The sequence below is a fragment of the Varanus komodoensis genome, unplaced genomic scaffold (assembly GCF_004798865.1).
Source record: "Varanus komodoensis strain SLA01 unplaced genomic scaffold, ASM479886v1 scaffold5, whole genome shotgun sequence".
Classification (NCBI taxonomy): Eukaryota; Metazoa; Chordata; class Lepidosauria; order Squamata; family Varanidae; genus Varanus; species Varanus komodoensis.
In genome coordinates, this window is record NW_025336087.1 from 41,657,940 (window position 1) to 41,678,339 (window position 20,400).

General features: G+C 42.9%; 1 protein-coding gene across 1 annotated transcript; it reads left to right on the forward strand.

Annotated features, from left to right (window-relative positions):
- Positions 1-205: 205 nt before the first annotated feature.
- On the forward strand, positions 206-6,812 carry LOC123031336 (protein FAM240B-like). The gene is made up of 2 exons (XM_044446184.1): positions 206-345; positions 6,728-6,812. Exons 1-2 carry the CDS (start codon positions 206-208, stop codon positions 6,810-6,812), a joined length of 225 nt encoding a protein of 74 aa, XP_044302119.1.
- The last annotated feature ends 13,588 nt before the right edge of the window (positions 6,813-20,400 follow it).

The window sequence follows — 20,400 nt, forward strand, 5'->3', positions numbered from 1 at the left end:
CTATTGGCAGATATTTTTATCACAGACACTGCTAGGTTAAGAGTTATGGACTGCAATTGCTGGTAACTTTGTGAATGAGCAGTTAATTCATGCTCCTGAAATCTACATGGCATTGTAGTGCAAGGCACAAATTTATTAAGGAATGGAACATTCTGTTCACTCCTAATTTGGAAGTGGCGGGGGATGTCTTTCCGCTTTACAGAAAATGAACAGTCGGTATTTTCGCCATGAAGTGCTTGCTTGTGAGACTGGTGAGCTGAAAAACTTCTGGGAAAAGACCATTGAGGAGCAGACTCAGCATTCCAAAGCTGAGAAAGACCGGAAACAAAAAAGTGCGCTGACAAAGTGAGTATGTCCCCTTGCATTTGGGGGTTCATTTGTTAAGATCTTAAAATGTATAAATAAGGATCTATACAGTAGGCGTGTGAGGATAAGACCCAATAAACAGACTTCTGGTAACAAGAAATGTTTTTGAAAGTGCGTGGACAAACTGGGGCTTGTCCAAAGGAGGGTGACTAAGATGATGAAGGTGGCCAAGCCAAGTCCAGGGAGGAACAGTTGAAAGAGCTGGGGGAGTTTAGCCCAGAGAATAAGGAGAGGTGAGATAGCTGTCTGAAGGATGGTCTGCAGAAGATGGAGCTACAAGGGATGTTGCAATGACAGGATTCCTGCTTTGAGCAGGATATGGACTAGACTAGGGTTCCAGCTCTAACATTCCATAATCCATAGTCCCAGTTCACACATTTTGGCTTCCCAGGATCTGATTAAACCCTGGGCAGTTCTGAATAGAGCAGGAAAGAGAGAGCAGGACAGCTCTTACACGTCCGCTTCCATTGAGCTAATCCATATGAGGATGCTCCATCTCCAGATTGAGTGTGATGCCTGAATGTGAAATTGTGGCTTGTTAGGGGAGTTCTGTTTTGTAATTGTAAGGATTTTGTTCAGTTCTTTAGCTTATCAGGAATGGGTGGGAGGGCAGAGCCAGTATGCTTGCTCCCACTCGGTCAAGATGACCCATGGATTGAATATAGTCCACAGCAGTCATGATGTGTGAACTGGATCTAAGCATGACACATAGGCTGGCCTCCAGGACAGCTCAGTTCAAAGATGAATGATCAGTTTGCAATTCTCTACCATCGTAAAAGGCCACATCCCATTTCTACCTATAAATAAACTAATGCATGCATATAACTGGTTCATGAAAGGTATTGCGAACTTCCTGACTGCTTCTCTAGTGCATCGTCCTCTGACCAGCATCTAGCCATATATAATTAAATTATTGTAATTAATAATGCAATTGGAAGCCTCCAGTTTGTTATTTAAGCTGCAATGCTACATACTACACTTACTTGGAATGAGTTCCACTGAACTCACAGGACTTATTTCTGAGTAAATATGCATAAGATGATGCTTTTAGTCTATTTGGCCACTGAATAAAAACATCGGGTCTCAAAAGGAGTTCTAGCTATATTTTTAATAATGGCTCTTGGCTGTAATTTCCAAGTGCTTCTCTTCCTGGAACTAGGAAGGACTGTGACCGGGCCTTTTCTAAGGTTTTTCTGTCCACTGAAGCCCCGTACACCCACTGCAGCAGTCAGTTATGTTGCTTGTCTAATCTGTCATACAACATGTACTGCATGAAGGGTCCACAGAGGTGGGTGAGGCCGGGCTCCCCACAGTTTCTTACCGAGTCCCCATAAGCATGGGGGAGAATGGTCAAGCGGGCGACACGGAGGAGCGGAGCCACTGACAAGGGCAGCCTGGAGACCCAGGGACACAGCAGAGACCCACTGACCGCAGCTACACTGCAGCTGCTCCTCGTTGCTCCTGCAGCCAGCCTCGTGCTCTGGCCCAGGCAACAGCAGTGATGAGAAGCAGAGGCAGTGGATGCCCAGCTTCTGCACCGACTGGCTTGCTGCTTGTCAGACATGCAACTGAATGAGGAGGAGGAGGAGCAATGGCAGCTGACGACAGAGACAGGGTGGGATAGTGGGTTGTATTTTAACTTAATGTTTGTATTTTTTAATTTAATGTTATAATTATTTTTTAACTTAACGTTGTAAGCCGCCCCGAGGCTTCGGCGAATGGGGCGGCATAAAAATGTTTTAATTAATTAATTAATTAATTAATAAGAGCACGGGTCTGGGACTCAGGTGAACTGGGTACTAGTTCCTGCTCAGTCATGGAGTTCACTGGGCCAGTCACAGACTCTCAGCCCAGCCTACCTCACAGGAGTGTTGTTGTGAAGGTGAGATTGAGAGGAGGAAGAGATTATGTAAACCATTCTGAGTCCCTTGAAAGAAAGAAAAAAGCAGCGATAACAAAACAATAAATAAATACATATTTGGGAAAAGGAGACTCAATGAAGGCCACTCTGGTGCCTTGCCCAAAATCCTGGAGTCAGCCCTGGGGAAGCAGTGCCAGGAAGCTGCAGAGCTCAGCGTCAAGGACTGATCCCAGGAGAGGCTCCTGATTGCCCTCTAGCAGGGATAGTTGTCTTGCAGAAGGATCAGAAAGTGTGGCCCACAATTGCCCTTGCCCCTGCCTCCCCCAGGGACCGCTTCACAAACTTATCCCAGGAGCTGAGGGCAGGTTAAATGCAGTTCTGCCAAGATGTTTGGCTCAGCCAGTGGAACGGAACATGCTTGGAGGTATACTTGCATGCTCCTCACAGGCAAACATGTCTTTGCCTTGCCTTGCCTATACAGCCCTGTTGATTAGCTCTAGAAGATGCAGGGAACTGTGTGTTTCACCCTGCCCTAGCACAAATCACTTTACAGAGAAGCAAGCTGAGGCCAGGTTAAACAGAAAGCTTTTAGAATATTTTTCTAAATGAGAGTAGGGGTCTCCCAGCCACTGACCCCCTGCCCTATCACTCCAGGATTCTAGAATGAAAGGTTAAATAAATGGAGATTTAGCAAGGGGTTGGAGAAGTGCAAGGGAAAGCTCTTGAAACCTCTCTCTCTCGCACGCTCACACACATGCGAGCACGCACATGGTCAGGTTGCAAAAGACAAAAGCAAAGCAACTTACCCGCTGGCTTTACTTAACAGCGATTGTACCCTGCCCTTTAGCCAAAAATGCTCCCAGAGCAGCTTACAGGGATAAGCAGCATAGCAGTTGCTGCCCTCGGGCTCATGATCTAAATTGAAGTCATCATAACCCATAAAGGATCAAGGGGGAGGGAGAGAGGGGGGAGTTATATGATTAAAATGCTTTCAACAGCCCCCTTTGAAGAGAAGGCGAGGGGGAAATTCACTTCCTCTCGCTCTGCAGTTCACAGGATGGACCCCTGTGTAGGAGCAGGGTCCCAATCCCTGTTGGATGAAGGAAGGAAAGGGGGGCAGGACAATTCGCCTCACTGGAGGCTTCATTTCCTGCTTTGGCTGCGCCTTAGAAATTAAAGGCAAACATTCTTGTTACTTGTGCCACTCTTGGGTTGGCAAGACAGGAAGGATCAAGAGGAGGAGGAAAAGAAAGAAATGAGAGAACTAGAGAACGTGAGAGCCATGGACAGGTATCAAGAGCTGAAGCTGCCTGTGAGGATACAGGTCTTGCAGAGTCACAGGCTGTGTGGGGACAGGAGAGAGAATGGAGTCTGGCTGAGGGGATGTCTCTGGCCCATGCAGAAAGGAGCATGCCCTAAAACAGGAGTGCCCAGCCTCAGTCCCAGAGGCTAACCCGTCCTGCAGGCCAAATCCAGGGCTCCTAGGGTCCCAGTCTGGCTCTTTGGGATTCCCCATATAGGTAGACCCCTTCCCCATATAGACTTCCTTCTCTCCCTGACCTACCAACCAACTGAACATTTCATAGACTCATAGAACAGTGGAGATGGAGGGAGCCTGTAAGGCCATGGAGTCTGGTCCCGGCTTTTGTGCCAGTTGCCTCTATTTGGAAAGGCTGAAATCCCTTTTCTAAGGCTTAATTACTGGCAGTAATAGCTGTACTCTCAAATATGCAGGTATTTTGGCCCCTCTGTTTGCCTTCAGTTCCACCCACCCACCCACCAACGGGTGCAGCACTGCAAGCTCTTTGGGTGGGCAGGGTTGCTGCAGCCATGCCCTAAAGCAGGGGTGGGCAATCTGTAGTCTTCCGGAAGTTTCAGCCTACAACTCCCATGGTCCCTCACCACTGGCTACACTGCCATAGAGCTGATGAGAGCCTTCGGTCAAAACACTAGAAAAGCCACAAGTTGGTAATATGAATTATTATCACTTAGTAATATGGAATAGCCCTTTCAAGTCAATACATCTTCCATATGGTGAAGCCAGAAATTATTTTGTCCTGGCAATATTTATGGGGGCAGGCACTCAAAAGTTCTAGGGCCATCAAAGAAAGCAACAAAACAAACACAACAAAACACAAAAACAAACAAAACAATAACAAAAACCAAAAGATACAAAACAAAAGTACTTTTAGCCTGTTTTTGTTATGTTCATGTCACTGTAATTTAACAATGTTACCATATTAACCCTTTCACAAGACCAGTTTATCAAAATAATAAAAGCCACAAAAAGACAATAAGGCATCTGTCCTACAGAATGAAAGTCACTCTTTTGACTGTTAACAATTTCTCAGCCTCTGAAAAAAGCCAGCAATTAGTGCATCAATTAGCATATACCCATAAAAGGCATGTGCTACTCTTTGCTAGTAGGCCTTCCATCCATTATGGGGTTCATTAATGCTGAAAATCCCATTCACCTTCCTTTCAGTATTAGATTGTTCAGCTAAATGGAAGAAGAATATAAAGAATGAATTGCAAAGAGGGAGTCAGGAAACCGGAAACCTATGGCACTTAGTGTTGTAGTACTCAGAATTAATTAATTGAAGAACAAAGCAGATGGGTCTGCAACTGAACTAGTATGCCTTAATATGCAATTAAGAATTAGGGGGATGTTAAGGAGCACACTGTCAGCTCTGTTCCAGTTAAGAATATCCAGCAAAATATGAAAGCATCAGCCTGGAGACATTTGGGGGTTTGAAGCCTTCAGCTATGGGGCGGCATACAAATGCGATAAGAGAAGAGAAGAGAAGAGAAGAGAAGAGAAGAGAAGAGAAGAGAAGAGGCTACAGGTGTGGGGTCCACTCAGAAATCTTTCCTGGGAGGAGTAGGTAGTGCCTTTGATAACCTCATAAACACAATGCTTAAGAACAGGGCTATATAGGCCATATCTTTTTTGTTATATCGCATGTATACCCCACCTTTTCTTCCTCTTGTAAGGAACCCAGGCTGGTTTACATAGCTCCTTTTTGTCCTCAGAACAAAAACCCTCTTAGGTAAGCTGGGCTCATAATCTGTGACTGGCCCAAGTCCCCTAGTGAGCATCACGGCTGAGTGGAGACTAGAACCTGGATCTCCCAGATCCCCAGTCCAACACTCTACCCACTATGCCTGCTGGTTCTCATGGTCCTTAGTGCAGCTCCTAGCAACGTCACCCCATAGTAAGCCTTCTAACTCAAATTTGGCCATGTGAACTGTTACTGGTTCTGCTAAGGCACAGTGTAGGTGTCTCTCTATAGCTACACCATTCCTGTTTGCAAAGGAATCACACATCCTGTCACATCAACTTAAGCCTAAGCAGAAGTGACTTGTCAGAGGGGGACATGCAGCTTCATTTACCTTAGAGGGTGACCATACGCCTCATATTTCAGAACACCCTCTTCAAAATACAGAACAAAGAGGGTATCTCTATTTCTTCAGACATCACACGCTACAGGGAGTCCTAAATCATTCTTCATGGTCTCATAGAACCAGTTCACAAAATGCTTTTGAACGCATTCTTGGGCACATATTTCCATAGGGAAATGTCATGTGTGAATTGAAGTGATTGCAGATGTAGGATGCTGTACTGTGTGATGAGAGAGCCTCAGCTATTGGGCAGTATAAATCAATCAATCAATCAATCAATCAATCAATCCAGTCATGCCAGTAATCACATTACGAAGCAGATTTTGATAGTGAGTGCTAAGATCACACTCTGTATTTCTTGATAAGACCATCTGGGGTCATTGGCGAATGCTTGGGTGCAAGGGCTATAGTGTTCCTTAAATTTGAAAACCGTATCAGTAAGAATCATTGCCAAAGAACTCATAACAGGTGATTTTCAGGATGACCACATCACCGGTCTGAAGAAACAAGATTTGCCCAGGAAGAAAGATACCATGGGTTTAGAACAAGTTCAGCATGTATGTAGAATGGAACACATGCCAACTCTTAAGTAATATTTATGTGATGCCTTTCTGCCCAAAAGAGACCTCAAACTGATACAAACCTTTAAAAACAGTCTCATGAAATCAACCTAGATATGAAAAAGAACCACCCAGTTTTATCTGTAAACAGAAAGTAAATACACCAATGCAGGGTTTTAAACATGTCAAAGAAACGCAATGGCAGCACACAGCCATTTTACAACTGGCCTAAAGCAAGACAACATTCAGACCAATCCTAGGGAAGGAATTCCACAGACAGGTGCTGTCACAGAAAAGGCTCTGTCCTGTGTGACCAGCAACATGTCTTCTCTGGACATGTGGGGCATATAACCACTTCAGAAGAATCTTGCACATTAGGAGCAGAAATAACTTGCTACTGCAAATGGAGACGATACGCCTTGTGAATGTAGCTGAGGAATATTCTGAAGAAATATCAAAATGGAGCTTTTATTTTCTAAAACACTTTCCCTTGCTAAGCAGTACATATGCTAATAAGATATCTTTTTTTTCCAATTAGACTCAGAAGAGAATGGACAGAAAGGCTGGAAAAAAGATTAAAAATGCTACAAGAACAAGATAAGAATGAAGAAGCCCCTAACTGAAGAGAAGATGCACTTTTATGTATTTGACTGAAATAGTGGTTTAAATTAAAAGAAGAAAGTTTGTGTTGAGGCAAAGTGTCTGGCTTGCATTCCTTCCACAGGGAAGGAATGGACAAATCAATAAATCAATTGATATGTTTGGGTATCTGACTATGTGATTTCACCCTTTAGCTATCAAAAAGTAGCTCTCTACATTTTCCCTTGGAAGCTTTCTTAGCAAGCTAGAAAATATCAATAGCCTAAGACAACATTCTAACAGTTCTAGTTGAAAGTGTGGGGTCTGGTGTGTGGTTTTTTTTAATATTCTTTATTGCTGTAGGGTGCCTTGAGGCAGAGAGGAAATGGAAATATTATAAATAAATTATCTCCTATTTACTTGTCCAGACACTTCTAATGCTGTGTCATTTTGTAACTTTTCATCAAAATTGTGTGCAGTGATAAATAGATTCACTAAAGAAATCAAACCCCAAGACTGCATTTATGACTAGTGCTTCAGAGTCAGGGCACACCTAGCCAGAAGGTGTCTGGTCTTTGTTTATGTTATTGGGTTGTCTTCAGTATGTCCATGTGTCTCCTAAGCATATCTCTTTTTAGTCTTCTTCACAGTCATTCCCATCAGCTGTGTGAAGTGGTCAAACGTGTCTGTTTAATATGGAAATTATCATATTTGTACTTTTATTGTGAAGTTACAAGAGTGCCCATATGTGGACTAGACTTAAACCTGGTTCATACATTGCACCAATTAATTGGACTGTCCCTGGATTATTGATGCATCATATAAACCCAGAACTCCAGGTTATTGCAGGACAAACAACCCTAAGTTTTAACCTAATTACAAGCTATGTGCTGTTAGCTTGCTAACTACCTTTGGTCACCCATGATTTAAATGAGTATGGGTTGGTGTTGTTACATGCAAAGTAGGCCACAGGGCCATATTGTATGGTGATATCGCTCAGTGTCTCTCAGCAGAATACAGGAACCATTCCTGTTGAAGTGTGTTGCATTTTGAGGTGATTAAAAATGTCTTTCTAGCATTTTATGGCAGCTTTGCACATCTAAGGCATCCCTTAATATAGTATTCATCTGCAGAGGAAAATGCCTTTGCAAAAATGTAAGCTTGCTTAGGTGTTCCCTAAGATTATCATATGATTACTTTCCTTTCAAATCTTTCTGTGTCATGAATCTTCAAAGCACTGTAACCCATGATAAACAGGTATAATTGGAATAAAGTTATGGCATTACATTCTTTACAGAGTAACTAATGCACAGGTGTAACAGCAGCCCGTATTCCCGAATGGCTTGTTCTACACAGGATGAAATTATTACAATTATTACATTACATTTCTATCCTGCCTTTCTTCCCTTTACATGTCCTCCTCTCAATTTTATCCTCACAACTACCCTGTGTAGTCAGATAGGCTCGGAGGCAGCCAGTGAGTTTCATGGCTGGGTGGGATTAGAACCCAGGTATCTGGGATTCCCATTCCATACCACACTGGCTCTGCTATGCTGCCTGGTTTAACATCTGCACAGGCAAACAAGAAATTTTTGCTGCCCTCCTTATGAGGTAGATAATTTGTTGTCCTTTTCTTTTGCAGATGAGGTAAGTGAGAGTGAAGGATCACATGTTTCAGAAAGTCAGTAAGAATCGCTTTCTCTTGTTTGGGTCATAGTTTCACTCAAGAACACATAGCTCAGTCTCTTTCCTTGGAAAACACGCAAATTCCCCTTTCAGGCTTTTCTGATGTTTTTCCTTCACTTGCCTTCCCTTTAAATATAAACGGTTTGTTGGGTTTTTATATTAGAAACATACAGAACTTCTAGGAGAAATACATCACTTACTTCAATTCTTTTCTGACTGTTTGACTATACTTCTCCATGACATTGGTCATTCACTATCATCTTGTTTATTCAGCTTTTCATGGCCAAAGATAATTTGTTAAATAAATACTATGAAAGCACATTATTGTGTAGTGTCTTTTGTGTTTTGGGAGAGTATTTCCCAAATTCTGGTTCTAATAAAATTTAGAAATACATTTTCTAAATAAATTTAGAGGGAGTAAAAAAAGGAAGAAAGTAAGGGATGGGAAGTTCTACTTTTCCCCTATGGACTTTGTGGGTTCTCAGTTTCCCTGGTCCAAGTTCTCTGGTCCAGTTCCCTGGTACAAGCTTAGAAATACTCTGAAGCCTGAGCACACTTGCTGTGTGTACTATCTTCTCCCTAGAACTGAGCTCAGGAGGAAATGCTTCACCATGTTTACAGCGCACACAGCTGTGCACAGCTGTAACTGGGTATAGCTGGGATGTCACAACTCTCTTGCTCCTCCTAGGATCTAACTGGAAGAAGCTCCTGCCATGAGCTCCTGCCATGGAGTTTCCCATCCAAGTCCCCAGTGCATTCCCCTCAACAGTGGTTCAAAGGCAGGTACTGACAGTGCATTCCCAAATGTGTATATGAAGAATTGTTTGTTCTGAAACACTACAGCATGAAGGAGAACATCAGGCCAGAAGCCCTTTTCATGAAGGGCTGGCTTCGGCATGCGGCCAGACATTGCGGTACAGTTTGGGCACATGATTGGAGGAGGAAAGAATCCCCAAATAACCCTTGAGCTGTTGGCATGCACCAAGTTTTGAATAAGCCACCCTGGCTAAAGAGGGGTGGCTTATTTACAGTGAGACCAGGGGCCCCTTTGTCTGTCACCTTAATCTACCCCAGAGGGTCCTTGTAAGGACTGTGTGGAACAACTCCATGTATGTTCCTATTTGCTTGGAGGAGGAGTGGAATCAGGATTCAACATGATCAGGGCTACATGTGGAGGGTATTGGCTCAGATCTTGGATACTCAAGTCATTGGAACAGCCTGCAGTTATTGTATTCCTCTATATAATATATGGCATAATACTTACAGAGCAATCATTGATCAGGCCATCAGTTTGCTTAGTTTTTAATCTACATTTTCTGAGATCACAACTACAACATCTAGATGGAACTGAGATGTGTTAAGCAAGAAAGATGAAACTTCTTTGATTAAAGCATTTCTTTCACTTTTCTTTATGAGGGCACTGGAAACATATTTTATTGCTGGATTTAACTCTGTTTTCATTTTTACCTTGTAGTTCACCTTTAATGTCTAGATGAATTATTATAGAACCAGATTCTACACAGGTAGATTTAGGACTCAGGGTCATATTATCTATATTTATACAAGTACCAAAATCCCAAACTCAATTTCTTTTCTTTTTTTTCCTAGAGTGATCTGGCTAGCAGTTTTATAAATTACTGAGAGCAAACTCATGCATCCCCCAAAGTAATAAATACAATTTAAGATCAATCAGGAAAAAATAGAGCTAAAATTCAAGTCTAAAATGCCAAGGAAGAAACTTAATCAGCAACAAGAACATTACTCAATAAAATCTGAGGCAAGCTGAAAAGACAGGAGTATAAATCTTTAATTCATCTTGAAGGTCCTTATATAAAAAAAAGTCAAAGGAAGCAAAGAGAAAACTTGCAATCTTTCACAATATCTTTTTTAAAAGCCTAAAAACAAATGTAAGATTGTGACATTGTGGTCAATACCTAATAAGAACACGCTGAATGCACAATTATCTTAGGGTGGCCATAGCCTGTCTTTCATCCTGAAGATTGTGTGAAATCCGCTAAACGCAACAATGTGACATGAAACATTGACAACCGTATCCCAATGTTACACCACTCCCCACTATTGTCTCTGTATGCTGAATTGTGGCCACGCAGAGTACATACAACTGGGTAAGCCTGTAATCTTTTTCTAACTTTTATCACCCTGGCTATGACATTAAGCATCAATAATGGAGGGCACAACTGGAATGGTACATTATGTTTCTTTGTTTTATGACTCAATTTATCTTTTTGTTTCCCTATATAAATCTTGCTTTTCTTTAAACAATTTATTGAGCTACTTGAAGAAGGCTTGTTCTGGGAGACCTCGACTGCACAAAATATGGTGTGCTATAAAGGAGAATGAAACAGTTGGCTTTGGAGCTCACTAAGGTATCCAGTGCTCACTGGAGTGAAACCAGCAAGCTAGGAGGGGTGCCAGAGGCTCTTCTGGTTTGCCTACATTGTGGATATTTTTACCCATCTGCCACTGGTGCCTTGGAGAAGGAGAAAAGGAGGCTTGGAAGAGCCTCAGGACAACTCATATCCCTTTCCACACCCATGGAATGCCCCGTTCCGCCTCTCCAAGGATGATTTGGAAGGCCAACCAGCATAGTTCTTTCTGCACTGATTTGAGGAGGTTGGGAGCAGGGTCAGACCTCTGAGCTCAGAGCACTGTCTTCAACCTCAGCGGCAGGATCCCCACTATCCTATGGCTGCTCAAAGAATGCTTAGGAGCTGTAGGATCACTTGCTAAATTAAGTCAGGAAGTGTACATAAACTTATACCACTTTTATGTGAGATTATTTTGGATCCACAAGAGTCAATACCTGTATTGGGTGTGTTTGTGTGCAGTTAAAGGCATTGTGTTGTGCCAGAAAGCAGCTTCAACTCTGTGAGGTAAGAAAAATTGGGAGACAGCCTTCCTTGCAGCCCTACTGCATTTGGAGGTTGCCAAGCTGGAAAAGGCTACTTTAGCTCAGGAGTGGACTTGAAGTGGATCTACTCCCAATATTCCAGTTGAGCATTCTGGAAGGCTCTTCTGAGAGCTCAAGTTCAAAACATCTGGAGAGCTACCTTTTACAAACCCATTGCTCTACAGGAAATTTCAGAAATAAACTGCCACCAGGCACATGAGCACAGGTGAGGATACAGAGAGCATACTATATTCACGAAGATGGAACAGGCCCTTGGGTTTCTTTTCAGCTCTTTCAAATTGTGGCAGAATGGTGGTAGGACATGCCATATTATCACAGTGAGCAGTTTAAGGCCCATTCAGACAAATGGACTAAATCAGTTCCCATTCTAGTTACATAGAAACATAGAAACAGAGCGAGTCAGAAGGGGTCTCCTGGGCCATCTAGTCTGACCCCCGGCTCCAGCCGGCTCCACTCACGACATGCCCACCATGTGCATGTCCAGCCTATCTTTGCACACCCACACTGATGGGGCCTCAACGACCTCTCGTGGAAGCCCATTCCACACCCTCGAGGTCCGAACTGTCAGGAAATGCTTCCTGGCATCTAAATGGAACCTTGGTTCCCTGAGCTTTGCTCCGTTGGAGTGCGTCCTGCCTTCCTCTGCAGGGGAGAACAGATCTCTACCCATCTCCCTCACATACCTGTATGTCGTCAACAGATCCCCTGTGAGTCTCCTCTTCTCCAGGCTGAAGAGACCCAGTTCCCTCAGTCTCGCCTCATACGACATCCCCTGCAAACCAGCCACCAACCTTGTGGTCCTACACTGCACTGACTCCAACCTGGCTATATCCTTTCTGTAATGAGGGGCCCAAAACTGAACACAATACTCCAGTTGCGGGCGCACCAGAGTCGTGTAGAGTGGTAGTAATACCTCTCTTGATCTAGAAGCCACACTTCTGGCTATGCAACCAAGGGTGGCGTTCGCCCTCTTGACCACCTCATCACACTGCTGACTCATGTTTAGCCTGCAGTCAACCAGCACCCCGAGGTCCCTTTCACAAGTGCTGCTCTTCAGCCACTTGTCAACTAACCTGTACTTATGACACCTATTCCTATGCCCCAAGTGCAAGACCTTGCACTTACCCACATTGAACGCCATCTTGTTGTCTCCTGCCCACTTCCATAGTCTGTCCAGATCCTTTTGGATCTGGAGTACCTGCTCCTCATTTGTGGCCACTACAGTTGTGCAGCTGAATATATTCATTCAAGAACAATGTGAAGGAAGATTCAGAAATAGTCCACTGCTCTTAACATGAAAGGAAATACAGAATCGGCCCTCTCCAACTGGCAAGTTCACCAATGCAGCTTACAAGTCTGACATGGAGGGGGCAACTGGAACTCCACTGCATGGTTTTAGGCTCACATGGGCTAGCCCTGACCCTTCTGATGCACCCGGCAGTGATGTTCCCAGTGATGGGGACATCCCTGACCATCACTGGTTTGATGGGCTACCATGCCCCACGCATTCAGAATGCACTGAAGTGGTGATAGGGGCATGTTGATAGATGGGCACTGAGTTGTTCAGTGCAAAGAGGGACCTCGCCTGGGCCAGGGTCTCTTCCTGGAAGGTGCTAGTGCATGTACACTGTCTCTCAGGTTGCCAGATATGTCAATGGCAGGAGTAGCCCATATATGCGTTCTCTTCACATGCGGAGGACCACCAAGGGCCCGCAATTGGTGGTCATTCAGAGCAGGGCTTTGGGGCAAAAGTTCTCAGCAGAATAAGCAGGAGGATCCCAAGCACAGTCAGATGTGTGGGTATAGATGTGTGTGGTCAGAAGGCTGGTTAGCATTTCCATTGAATACCTGAGATTAATAACTGTAATTCAAAGTGTTGTATAACCACAACACCAATATTTTGGATGATAAAATCCATTGTGTAAAAATAAATCTTTCTCTCTCTGGCCTGTTACATTCAGAAATTTTGCTTGATGGGTACTAGATGCCAAGAAATGCTCTTTTATATTTAATGTACTCATCAGGATTTATTTTGGTCACTCTGACCTTTTTTGGCATGTTACTAGATAAATATTTATACCACAATTTGAATAATGTTATGCTATACATCTGTGATTATGATCTCAGGTGAAATACAGTTATCTTTCATAGCTTTTATTGACCTCTCATTCTTCTGTCTGATGCGCACATGACCTTGCAGTATTAAAAGTGCTTACTTGTGAGAAAGTGGAGAGTGCAGACAAAAATATTCTTCCATAAAATATGAATGTGATAACCACACAAAGGTTTATCCAGCCAAAATATTAACCTGCGTTTCCCGGATCCTGGGAATGCTGTGTTTTGTATTTAGCAAAAGAACAGATAAATCCATGCTATTAATTTGTGTTCTTACAGTACTATGAATAATAGCCAACAAAATAGACCAATCTTTTAACTGCTGAACAGATGGTACTTTCTTAGACATATAATTGAATTTATGTACAAGTTCTCCCATACTGCTCATGACCTAAGTGTCCTACAAGCCAGAAATGGATTTTCTTATGCTTGTTTTCTTGTAAAAAATGCATTGGATGTGACAGTGCTTTGAACACAAATGACCTGCTGAAACCAGAACAAAGCCGTTTCTTACAAATGCTGCCATAGCAGTCTTGGCAGGAAGTCCAAGCAGGAGCAGATGAACTTTCACAGCAGAAGGACTTTCTTACAAAGTACTTTGCTTGCTTTGAAAAAATACAATATAAATGTGTCCTGACAGTGTCAGCAGTGGTCACATGCACATACTATTTGTAACATTTTTTGGCTGGAGTTTCCTTTTGACATTTTAAAAGCTGGCATCAAGTGAAAGAACAAACTGACATCCGGGGACAGTTCTGCACATGATAAGAATAAGTGTAGTAACTACATATTACTAACCCCCCTCACCTACTTCAACTTAAGAGTGAAGGCTCTCACTCCAAATGAGGAAAAAGGTATTGGCCTTACTTTCCACACATGTCCCAGGAAAGACTTACTGCAGTCTTACATATGGGCTCCAGAAGCCCTCCCTTTCCCTTGGACTCTCAACTCAGTCTACTTAGTCTGACATTTGTGGACAATACTAAAGTTGGGTTCAGCACTCTCCACTGGAAAGGATGGTTCACTAGGAAGCAGGAACTGTGAGAAGGAATAAAAATGCTTATCATCATCATCATCAATTTGATTTAGATCCCTTCCTTACTCCCAAGGAGTCCTGGGCAGCTAGCAAACAAAACAGCAGGCTAATACTGTTAAAGCCATAATTCCATTATCTCAACTAAAATACAGTAAAACCATCAGTACAAACCTCAGAAAAACAAATAGAACATTTACATAAACAAGCAAGTCTTTAGCTGGTGAATAAAAGACACTGAAGGAGGGGCAGCCTGAGAACCATTCTAGTAATGCAGGGATGTTCAACTCTTTCAGTCCAAAGGCCAAATTCCACTCCAGAGAAGTGGACAGAGCAAGAAGCATAGGGTTAGGTCCAAAAAAGCCAGCATATTTTAGCATAATGCATTTACTTTCCTAACTAGGCCTTCAGGGAAACATTTCAGTCTTTTCGGATGGAGGAGAGGAACTGCCCCCAAGGTGGCAAACTGCCAAGTGTTTGGAAGAAAGCTGTGCCCATTTGAGGAACATCCATGGGCTAGACTTTGCCCCTGTGCCTGTAGGTTCCTATTCCTACCATAATGCCAAAGCATGTGATTCCAACTGAACTGGAAAAACACCAATGGTGAATTTATGGAATGGTGGAAGTCGAACATCACTGTCCAAGGCATGGCTGCTTCAGTCTCCACCTCGACCCTCTCTCTCTCTCTCTCCCCCTACCCCATTCTCTTTCAAGGCAAGAGCCATAGCTCAGAGCATGTCCTCTGAACGTGGAAGGCCCCAGTCCCTGACATGTCCAGATAGGACAAGGAAGCACTCCAGCCCTGGAGATCCACTGTCAGTCAGCAGCAGCCTCTCCAGGATGGGTGGACCTTGGACTCAGGGACCTGGTGAGCATCTGAATGACAGCTCATCGTTTTAAAAACCATGGGGTTGCTGAGGACAGGCTGGCCCAGCCCCTACCATTTTCTTGTCTCTCCTTCTTTCTGGGTCTCAGTTCACATATCACACTGCACAACCCGCAAAGGAGCTGCTCATGGTCTTGTGCTAAAGCAGAAGGGGCAGCTTGTGAACATGCGAATGGGACATGCAAGCAGCCCCATCTCAAGCAGCTCCCTAATCTCAGATGAATCGAGCTCCTTGCTCCACTGTAAAGCTCTGCTCTCACGGAAGAGGAGGCAATCTGATGTGCTTGGTTGCTCAGCTTGAAAAGTAGGCTGCATTTTTATCAATTAGCTGTAAGTGCAACATCCTGGAGTGAGTGATACTCAGCCCTCCCTGACCCTTCTGAGTCCCCCTTCCAGGGTCCCTGGTTGGCCCACTAATACAGGAATTGAACTCAAGACTGATGTCAGAGCAAGGGAATAAGTTGATGCTGAATCCAGATCATATGTGTCACGTCTCAGGAGGGTATGGGGCAGATTGTTCTTAGTTGCAAAAAATTCTCCCAACCAAAAATATCTGTCAGTTTAGGTCACAGCACACAGAGAAATCCTGTTCATATAACTAACCTCAAAGATTCTAAGGTCAGGATGGGCCAGCTAAAACCCTCCACAGGTATTGAAATACAAGAGGTTGTAGAAGACGGGATTTGTAGTCCAAAACATCTGTGGGGGGTGCCAGGTTGCTTACCCCTGTTCTAGAGAATGGAACTAACTCCCTGCTTGAGTTACCTGCAGGCGTGTCTTAAAATCTCCCTGGAATTAGTTGGAGCATTTTGCTCAGAATATGCTATTTACCATCAGAAGCTGCATTCAGCCCAATTAGTATTTGTATTCAGTTGCAGTTGTCCATATCCTGCAGGCAGGATTTATGTGACTTAAAATTCACTCCAAAATATCCTCAGGCTTGATTCAAAACTCCCCTTCATATGCAGCCAGATTCAAATGCCCATGGAAGCCAACAGAAAGCTCCCTTGAGTGGCATTAGCTTTGGAGCATGTGCGGGGGGGGGGCGCTGGGGGGAGTGACAACTGTGCTGCATGTCACTGGTGTCTTGATAGCCCAGGTCACCTACATTCAGCAGCCCTTTTCCTGCTGGTCAGTTCTCTGTAACTGCCTGGCTTCAGCCCAAGAGAGAGTGCAGAAGAGGAGGAAGGCCCAAACAAAGCAGAGAGTAAAATTATTTGATAGGTTACTCATTTCAGCAGAGATATATGTCACATAATAAAAATGGGAACATAAAGAGCTCAGTCATTTGGATTTAAAAATGCATGGGATAGTGCAGCAAGGGGAGTTGTCTTCCTTCAGCAAATCTGGCATTGCTTCTTAGGATTCCAGTAAAGATTATGGCTAGTTCTCTCACTACAAAAAGTATTTGTTGCCTTCTGTTCGGTTTTTTATCCCTTGGCTATTCCAGCAAATATACCGGCTTCCTGCTTAGCTCTTGTCTATCTAGTTGTGTTCTCTGAATTCACATAATAATTGAGTTCTCACCTTGTTAACTAGTTTTAGACACAACCGATATCCTATTCATTCTATTGGTGAACAAAAAAAGTTTAAACTTCTCTCTCTCTCTCTCTCTCTCTCTCTCTCTCTCTCTCTCTCTCTCTCTCTCTCTGTGTGTGTGTGTGTGTGTGTGTGTGTGTGTGTGTCAACGCACACTCCAAATATTGACTCAGTCTACAGGGATGATACTGACCTCTTTGAGAGGCTGTAGAAACCGGCAAAACTCAAGATAAAATAAAAAACAAATCAGATGAAGTAAGCTCTTGCCACAACAAATTAAATTATTCACACTTTTTGTGCTTAAAGATACTTCCATACAAGACACTGAAAGAAGAAGAAGAAGAAGAAGAAGAAGAAGAAGAAGAAGAAGAAGAAGAAGATTTTTTTTCTTCCCTGCATCTATTACATCACTGTAAATCCTCCTGCACAATAACACAGGATACAGTCTGGAAAACTACTTTCTTTTGCTTTTTATCCTGTATTAGCATTTACACATGCTCAGAAATACTATTTAATGCCATGTGTGAAAAATGTCATATAGTTTCTCTTTTGGAGTTTGCTGGTGACTGCATACTGAGTTCTTTGATTAGGAAGACCACAATATTACTAACTGCAGTATGGAATTTCTGAATATTTTACTCCATTTGAAAATGAGCAGCTTTATCTTGTTGTTGCATTGTTAGTTTTTACTCTGGTTTTGTTCTGCTTTAAAGTTAAGATTTTTAAATTATCTTCTACTCTGTAATTGTATTTTATTGTTTTTATTTAACATTTGATCACCCTGACCACCTTAAAAACTGTAATCACTGTAAATAAAACACAACATTTGTTTAGAAAACAGAGTCCATCTCTTTCATGCGGACAGCAGGCTTGCAATCTTGAAAAAACCTCCCAATTTGTGACTTTTTTAGTTTTTATGCTAACTCTTCTTACTTCTGACTAGCTCATTCATATACCCAATCAGCTCAGAATAAATGCTTTTCTTGATTCAATTACATTTTGAGTCATGGATCAGTGCCTAGGCTCAGTGATGGGCTACTTGAGGGTACAAAAGAAGGAGGCTAAATTCTGGCAAGAGAGAAGCCCTGTGGAAGAATAATTCCTGACAGGAATACTAGGAGACAGGGTCATTGCTTGCTCTGGATGGGCTTGCACTCTCTTTGAAAACCAAGCGTGCTGTCAAGCATCACCGGAGACCCAGATGACCACAGAAGGTCAGAATACCTCTTACCAGCTTCAGCTGGTACACCAGCTACAGCCTATTCTGGACAGGGATAGCCTGGCCTCAGTGATACAGGTGTTATCTCAGGACTGAACTGCAGTGAGAGCAATGTACTCAGTTGCTGGGTTCAGACAAGGCAAGCACCCAAAGGATGAGTATGTAGTGAGTGCGGGTTATCATTGAACTGTGGACTGTTGTTAAATGTAAGTTATCTATCATGTTGTCTGAAGCCAGCTGAGATACTAAACCAGGAAAAGCAGCCCACTGCTCACTGAGAACAAATGATGGGTTTCTTTCATGAAGTTGTTCATGGTTAACAAGCCATGGCTTATTAATCCAACTGGGTTCAAACAACACAATAACCCACAATTCACCAACAAACCCCAGTTCAAGAGCAACTGACACTCAACCCATATGCAACCCTTGATTATGGGTTATTGTGCTATCTGAACCCAGTCTATGTGAGGTTGCCTGTATGACTGTTCTGGAAGCTGAAGCTAATCCAGAACGCAGCAACTTGACTACTGTGTAGAGTTACCCCTTTTCAAGCATGCGACTCTTGCTGAGGAAACTGCACTGGCCGCCAATTAACTACCAGGCCAAGTTTAAGGTTTTGGTACTAGGGTATAAAATTCAAACCATTTGGGACCAGGGTACTTGAGAGAGCACCTTCTCCTTACCAAGCTCCCTGGTACTGAGGTCATCAGATGGCAGGCTCCTGATGGTTCTACATGAACCCCTGGCCCAGCTGCAGCCTAGCCAGAGTAGAGCCTTCAGTGTGGTGGCTCCATTTCTTTGGCCCTCCCTACCTCTGGAGCTCAGGTGAGCACCAACACTGCATTATTTTCAGTGCCTCTTGAAAACATCTTTATTTCAGGAGGCCTTCCTTGACTAAACACCTGATGTTTTCACTGATTTGTTCTATTTGTTTTGTATGTTTTTATCTTAATTTTTGAACATGCCATAATCTGTCTCTAAATGTTGTACATAATAAATACACAAATAAATTAACATTAGTGGAAGCTAAAGACATGTCCTTCTTGGTGGGTTCCTTCTGAGACTTCAACATTTAATTGGGGGTAAACCACTCCAAGAACCTAGCTTCTACCGTGTTCCTATTTATAGTTGTATTTGTAAAGAAGAAAAGAGTCAACTTTTTAAAAAACAGAGGGTATTGTTATAGGGTGAGATCTGAATATCAGGTTGCACTGTAGAACAAATATTGATGGCAAGTTATGGAGTCCTTTCAAAGCAGAGGCTAATCATGGAAATGCTGACCTAGCTCTTTCCACAGACTGACTGTCAACAGTGAGGCTTATAATAATTACTGGATGCAAAGTATAATCTGTATGGGGCTTGGAGTCAAAAGGAAAATGAGAAGCTTTGCATAATGTTGAACATCAATCAGGACTTTGATGTACCTCTAATTTGATACTGTCTAATCATTTCATTTCCAAGCAATGTGAATGAAACCTAATGCATTGTATGAGATTATGGCAATTCGAAAAAGATCAGGGAAGAATACATGCATTGAGTCGATACCCTTAGAAATGTTTTTCCCAGAACCTCAATATTATCTCTAGATATTCATCTCTATATACTCCAAGCTACCATGTTTATGAGAAAAGATGGCGACCCAGTGTGAATGACGGGATTTGCAATATCAATGAAGCACTGGATGCCAGAGCAGATTCTTAAGAAGACATTGCATTAGCTAATAGGAAAGTGATTGAGTTACAAAGCTACCAGTATAAGGCTGCAACCCCATGCACAGTTTCCTGGGACCAAACACTACTTAGTTTAAGTAGAGATGAATAGGATTGCAATGTAAATATTGGAGGATCCAGCACAAGATGCTACAGGTGCTTACAGGAATTGTGGTATGTGTGGGCAGGAGGTAAATTTCCTGATTAGGGAGCATACATGGCAGCTGGGTCATGAGTGTATAATATTGCAGCATTATTATTATTATTATTATTATTATTATTATTATATTTCTATACCACCCATAGCCGAAGCTGTCTGGGTGGTTCACAACATTGAAGTCCCCCATCCAGATTCCAACCAGGCCTGACCCTGCTTAGCTTCCAAGATGAGGAATGATCAGGCCCTTCAGGCTACATGGAAGCATTCCTAATATTCCACATGATCCCATCTGTCCCATGATCTTAATCTTCCTTGTGTGCGCATGTGTGTGCAAGGCAGGAGGTCATAAATAA